This window comes from Ranitomeya imitator, chromosome 1, assembly GCF_032444005.1.
Source record: "Ranitomeya imitator isolate aRanImi1 chromosome 1, aRanImi1.pri, whole genome shotgun sequence".
Taxonomy (NCBI): domain Eukaryota; kingdom Metazoa; phylum Chordata; class Amphibia; order Anura; family Dendrobatidae; genus Ranitomeya; species Ranitomeya imitator.
In genome coordinates, this window is record NC_091282.1 from 873,940,469 (window position 1) to 873,947,991 (window position 7,523).

General features: G+C 39.2%; 1 protein-coding gene across 1 annotated transcript in view; it reads left to right on the forward strand.

Annotated features, from left to right (window-relative positions):
* The first annotated feature begins 964 nt into the window (after positions 1 to 964).
* PRDM8 (PR/SET domain 8) overlaps positions 965 to 7,523 on the forward strand; it is a 7,864-nt gene continuing 1,305 nt past the window's right edge. Inside the window, exons 1-4 of the mRNA XM_069742766.1 lie at positions 965 to 1,221; positions 3,080 to 3,310; positions 4,943 to 5,174; positions 6,902 to 7,523. The exon at positions 6,902 to 7,523 is cut by the window's right edge and continues 1,305 nt beyond it. Of these exons, the coding sequence (XP_069598867.1) occupies positions 3,083 to 3,310; positions 4,943 to 5,174; positions 6,902 to 7,523 (1,082 nt within the window). The 5' untranslated portion in view covers positions 965 to 1,221; positions 3,080 to 3,082. The remainder of the gene's footprint in view (positions 1,222 to 3,079; positions 3,311 to 4,942; positions 5,175 to 6,901) is intronic.

Genomic DNA, 7,523 nt, shown 5'->3' on the forward strand with positions numbered 1-7,523 from the left:
AGATATCACAAGAATATTCCCACATTGTGATGCACCACACTGCACGAAATAGTGATAGTGTGCAAGGATGGAAATATGGGAACAGATAACTGAGTGTACATCCTGACATTCAAGCATTTTAACACTTCACATATTTATTAGCATTATATATAGCACCATTAGCAATACAGTTAGATGTCATTGTGTATAGAAGTCCCTTATCATCACACAAAAGCTATATATGTGTGTGTATATATACATATATATATATATATAAAATACATATGTGCACTAGAAGCACTATATATACTTATATATATAGCTATATGAAATATATATATATATACACACACACACATATATATATATATATATATATATATATATATATATATATATCAGATGGGGGTACAAAGCTTCCCAGGCATCGGCCTAACCTGTATAGCAGTAACAAGAAATGGAAAAAGCATAATATATATATATGTATGTATATATATATATATATATATATATATATATATATATATATATATAGCTAAATTTAAATATACATGAAGCTGAATATAAATATACAGTATATGAAGCTACATATAAATGTACATGAAGTAATAAACTATATAATTAATTCATGCATATATGATTTAAACGGTATATATATGTGTGTATATATATATATATATATATATATATATATATATATATATATACAACTTATTTATAGTTTCATTCATATTTATTCTAAAATATATATATATATATATATTTATTTTTTTCTGTGATTTCACAGTCAGTGCAAAGTCCACTTTTCCAAGGCACACACGGGCAGCCGGTCATCCCAGGTAGGCAGCATCCCTGCAGGCTATGATGAGCAGGAGGAGAAGGACCGGCAGGACTGGGAAGAGTTAAAGGGAGGGGACGTGGGCTGTCACGCGTCATTGGGCAGATTATGTGCAGCAAACAAAAAGTGTGTGTCTGTGTGCCAGTCAGTCAGTGCGTCGCCTCCATCTGCACAAGTCCTCGTCTTCCTCTTTTTTCTCCCCCCTATTTTGGTTTTCGCCTTCTGATTGTATTGACTCTTTCCCACCCCCTCCCATTCATCCGATCCTTGCTCTATAAAGAATAAGGAGGAAATCTCCCCGGACATGGAGATACTACAGTAACAGGACAGATCTGTGGGACCCGGAATAAAGGACTCCTCATTTCCCGGATTCTCCCCAGGACTAGAAAGAAGCGATCGTGCCGGTAAGTGGTCCTGCATGCTGCCCCTGCTCCCTGCACGCAGGGTTTATGGACAATGTTGCCCCGGCTCCCTGCACACAGGGTTTATAGACAGTGCCGGTAAGTGGCCCTGCATGCTGCCCCTGCTCCCTGCACACAGGGTTTATGGACAGTGCCGGTAAGTGGTCCTGCATGCTGCCCCTGCTCCCTGCACGCAGGGTTTATGGACAATGTTGCCCCGGCTCCCTGCACACAGGGTTTATAGACAGTGCCGGTAAGTGGCCCTGCATGCTGCCCCTGCTCCCTGCACACAGGGTTTATGGACAGTGTCGGTAAGTGGCCCTGCATGCTGCCCCTGCTCCCTGCACACAGGGTTTATGGACAATATTGCCCCGGCTCCCTGCACACAGGGTTTATGGACAGTGTCGGTAAGTGGTCCTGCATGCTGCCCCTGCTCCCTGCACACAGGGTTTATAGACAGTGCCGGTAAGTGGCCCTGCATGCTGCCCCTGCTCCCTGCACGCAGGGTTTATGGACAGTGTCGGTAAGTGGCCCTGCATGCTGCCCCTGCTCCCTGCACGCAGGGTTTATGGACAGTGTCGGTAAGTGGCCCTGCATGCTGCCCCTGCTCCCTGCACGCAGGGTTTATGGACAGTGTCGGTAAGTGGCCCTGCATGCTGCCCCTGCTCCCTGCACGCAGGGTTTATGGACAGTGCCGGTAAGTGGCCCTGCATGCTGCCCCTGCTCCCTGCACGCAGGGTTTATGGACAGTGCCGGTAAGTGGCCCTGCATGCTGCCCCTGCTCCCTGCACGCAGGGTTTATGGACAGTGCCGGTAAGTGGCCCTGCATGCTGCCCCTGCTCCCTGCACGCAGGGTTTATGGACAGTGCCGGTAAGTGGCCCTGCATGCTGCCCCTGCTCCCTGCACGCAGGGTTTATGGACAGTGCCGGTAAGTGGCCCTGCATGCTGCCCCTGCTCCCTGCACGCAGGGTTTATGGACAGTGCCGGTAAGTGGCCCTGCATGCTGCCCCTGCTCCCTGCACACAGGGTTTATGGACAGGAGGCACAAACGGGTTTGAGGATAAAGTGCCGGTAACAATACGGATCAGTGACACCGATGTGGGAGAGTTGAGCGGAGTGACACCGGTTAGTGTGGGCTCAGCCTGGCTGTAGGAGACGAAGCCCCCAGAACCTCGGCTCCAGGTCAGACCCCCACACTGCACTGACACCCCCTGCCCTGGTCACTGCCATTACAATGTGATAATGTCTCTTGTCACTTATTCATTACAATTATTGTAAATGTAGTTACCCTCCTTTCATGAGACAATAGATGTAAATATAATATAAAACAAGTTATTTATTTATAAAACTTGGAAAACGTGGTGAAATGAGGAGCAGTTCGTGCTTCTAAAGACTTTGTGATATATTGATCCGCTGGAAAGTCCTAGGACTGTGAGAAGGAAACCAAGGCTTGTGTTAGTCAAAAAATTAGTAAATTCAGAAATAATAATAATCATAATAATAATAATTGCCTGTAATGCAGGTCTCCGAGGGACAGGGCTGCCTTCTGGTTGCATGCCATGCACTCGGTGACAGTCCTCCTGGAATCCATTCTCCTCGGTCACAATGACTGGAGGTGCCCCCTCTCTGCACCCACTCTTGGGAGCCCGCTTACAATCCGCCCAGAATAAATAAAACAAATCTGATTGACATCAAGTGATTCCAGGAATTCCCTCTAGTGTGTAAGAGCTCATTGCCCACCACTAGGTGTTACCCCCAACCCAAAAGGGCATAAGGTAAAGATGAATAGAACAAATGAGTCTAATGCAATCCTATATAGTAGAAATATTGGGCACTAATGTGGCATCTCGCCCCTTGTAGGACATGTCAGTCATGGAAGACGCTGGGGTTCAAAAAACTCTGTGGGATGGAGACGCCAAGGCTGTGCAGCAGTGTCTGACGGATATCTTCACCAGTGTGTACACCACCTGCGACATCCCGGAGAATGCCATCTTCGGCCCCTGCGTCCTCAGCCACACTTCGCTCTATGACAGCATCGCCTTCATAGCCCTGAAATCCACGGATAAGCGGACTGTGCCCTACATATTCCGGGTAAGCTGCTGCTGCTGCTGCAGAACACCACAAAGACCATGGAATAATACATGATTTATTAGGTACAGGTAGACAAATCACATACAGAAACAGGCAATTATATAGTTCATATTGCGTGTGTATTTATATACATATATATATATATATATATATATACATTATATAGAATATACATATATATAGTCACACATACACATTTATATGTATATTAAGCTTCTATTAAATGATTAAAACTTGGTGATTAGATAGACAGATGGATGGATAGATAGATAGATAGATAGATAGATAGATAGATAGATAGATAGATAGATATTCGGTTCTGAGGTATAAAGATTAAAATATTAGACATTTAGATATCAGACACGATAAATAGTGGAATCAGAAAAAATCTATCAATTTTGTGATTTTTATTTGTATCTTTACAAAAATATACATATATCATTCCAACTATTTGATTGATGTGCCGAGTTTTCTTTCTTTCTTTCTTTCTTTCTTTCTTTCTTTCTTTCTTTCTTTCTTTCTTTCTTTCTTTCTTTCTTTCCTTCTTTCTTTCTTTCCTTCCTTTATCTTCCATATTTTTTTATCTCATTCCTTTTCTTTCTTTCATTCCTCTTCTTTCTTTCATCCTTTTTCCTCTTCTTTCTTTCTTTCTTTCCTTCTTTCTTTCTTTCCTTCCTTTCTCTTCCATATTCGGCTCCAGGTCAGACCCCCACACTGCACTGACACCCCCTGCCCTGGTCACTGCCATTACAATGTGGTAATCTTTCTTTCTTTCTTTCTTTCTTTCTTTCTTTCTTTCTTTCTTCCTTTCTCTTCCATATTTTTTTTATCTCATTCCATTTCTTTCTTTCATTCCTCTTCTTTCTTTCATCCTTTTTCCTCTTCTTTCTTTCTTTCGTTCTTTCTTTCTTTCTTTCTTTCTTTCTTTCTTTCTTTCTTTCTTTCTTTCTTTCTTTCTTTCTTTTTCTTTCTTTCTTCCTTTCCTTTCTCTTCCATATTTTTTTATCTCATTCCCTTTCTTTCTTTCATTCCTCTTCTTTCTTTCATCCTTTTTCCTCTTCTTTCTTTCTTTCTTTCTTTCTTTCTTTCTCTTTCTTTCTTTCTTTCTTTCTATCTTTCTTTCTTTCTTTCCTTCCTTCTTTCTTTCTTTATTTCTTTTTGTTCTATTATTCCATTGAGCTATGTTGAGAGCACAGTTTGCTTCATAGATAGAGCTCACTATCAATAGTATTAGATATTGCATTGTGCCGAATAGTCGGATCAGTATGTTACAGCTAGAAGGCAGCAGCCTGACTATAGATACATAGGTTTTCATTTCTGAAATGCTGATGAGCAATTATTTAAAGAACTGATTCGCCAAATTTATCTCCAGACGTAGAAATAAACAGCTACATATAAGTTGTGAGGACAATCTGGAGAACTGCTTCATGTGAACGCACATTTCAGAGAGAACATATGGAGAGCTGTCATGTCAGCTGTGTGTGATTCACTTGGACATACGATTTCCATTCCTTCTGATGGTCTACATCCATAATAAAGCTCTGCTGTGCATTGGGATCCCCTAAGACCGGTGCTCTGCACAAGGGGGGCTTTTTAACCCTCTTATACCTCATTATCCTTCCCTTTCTGCAGGTGGACACTTCAGCTGCAAACGGCTCCTCTGAGGGTCTGATGTGGCTCCGTCTGGTTCAATCTGCCAGAAACAAAGAGGAACAAAATCTGGAAGCCTACATCAAGAACGGACAACTGTTCTACAGATCCCTGCGCAGGATCGCCAAAGACGAGGAGCTATTAGTCTGGTACGGAAAAGAACTGACAGACCTCCTTCTTCTACACCCTGTCAGGGCACAAGGAAAAGCTCCCGGTACGTACCAGGTATACAGGGCACTGGGGGTATACAGCTCAGCCCTCCTCTAGCTCCATATAAATGGCTAGCTCCATTATTGTTTGATAACTTCTCCACTCCAAATCATTCTATCCATCTATCTATCTATCTATCTATCTATCTATCTATCTATCTATCTATCTATCTAATATCTATCCCATATCTATTAATCTAATTATCTATCTATCTATCTATCTATCTATCTATCTATCTATCTATCTCATATCTATCTATCTATCTATCTATCTATCTATCTATCTCATATCTATCTATCTATCTATCTATCTATCTATCTATCTATCTCATATCTATCTATCTCATATCTATCTATCTATCTATCTATCTATCTATCTATCTATCTATCTATCTATCTATCTATCTATTAATCTATTATATCCATCTATCTCATATCTATCTATCTATCTATCTATCTATCTATCTATCTATCTCATATCTATCTATCTATCTCATATCTATCTATCTATCTATCTATCTATCTATCTATCTATCTATCTATCTATCTATCCCATATCTATCCCATATCTATTAATCTAATTATCTATCTATCTATCTATCTATCTATCAATCTATTTTATCCATCTATCTCATATCTATCTATCTATCTATCTATCTATCTATCTATCTATCTATCTATCTATCTCATATCTATCTATCTATCTATCTATCTATCTATCTATCTATCTATCTATCTCATATCTATCTATCTATCTATCTATCTATCTATCTATCTATCTCATATCTATCTATCTATCTCATATCTATCTATCTATCTATCTATCTATCTATCTATCTATCTATCTATCTATCTATCTATCTATCTATCTATTAATCTATTATATCCATCTATCTCATATCTATCTATCTATCTATCTATCTATCTATCTATCTATCTCATATCTATCTATCTATCTCATATCTATCTATCTATCTATCTATCTATCTATCTATCTATCTATTAATCTTTTATATCCATCTATCTCATATCTATCTATCTATCTATCTATCTATCTATCTATCTATCTATCTATCTATCTATCTATCCCATATCTATTAATCTAATTATCTATCTATCTATGTATCTATCCCATATCTATCCCATATCTATTAATCTAATTATCTATCTATCTATCTATCTATCTATCTATCTATCTATCTATCAATCTATTATATCCATCTATCTCATATCTATCTATCTATCTATCTATTTATCTATCCCATATCTATCCCATATCTTTTAATCTAATTATCTATCTATCTATCTCTAATATCTGTCTATCTCATATCTATCTATCTAGCTATTTATCTATCCCATATCTATCCCATATCTATTAATCTAATTATCTATCTATCTATCTATCTATCTATCTATCTATCTATCTATCTATCTATCTATAAATCTATTATATCCATCTATCTCATATCTATCTCATATCTATCTATCTATCTATCTATCTATCTATCTATCTATCTATCTATCTATCTATCTATCTATCTATCTATCTGTCCCATATCTATGATTTCTCAGTTTTCTAAATAGCAGAAACAACAGAACCATATGTCAGGCTATAATGATAACCCCAATTCTGTTTGTTAAATTGTCTCAGTCAATATCTCTTGGACTTGGACCTTATCTACCGTAGGACTCAGATACATCTCTCATCATTGATTTTTTTCATCTGTTTTAGGTACAGCACAGTCTACATGTTTGGAATGTAGTCAAAGATTTCAGTATGATTTCCCTTATGTGGCTCATGTAAGGTTTCGCTGCCCTAAGAGAATCCATAATTCCGAATCAGAACAGCTCGGTAAAGACAATAGAGAACTTGAACCTCGAAACGCTATGGTGTCTACAACCAAATATAACAAGTTATCGATTTACCAGCCGCAAAAAGAGAACCATAAGCCTACAACAGACTTTCACAACTTGGCCAGGGACTTAGAAAATTTTAGAGGCTCCAGTTCATCGTCTCTTAATTCTTCCCCATCAGCCAAATCTCATCTGGCACGCCAGGACTCGGATGGTTCCTCTGAAAGCCTTCATAAAGCCAAAAGAAAGTATGAGGATCACTTAGAGGACAGCAGATTGAGGAGACTAGAAGCTTCTGGCAGGTTTACGGAAAGACCTGTACCTTCTTCTAAAGAGGACTTGGTGTGCAGCCCTCAGTCACTAAGAGGCAGCTCTTATTTTAATGTAGAGGAAGGAGGACAGTTGTATGCTCCACCAAGTCCAGAGACAGGAGAAGCCAAAAGAAGCGCATTTGTAGAAGTCAAAAAAGCTTCCAGGGGAGTGGAAGAATCTGAGCCAAG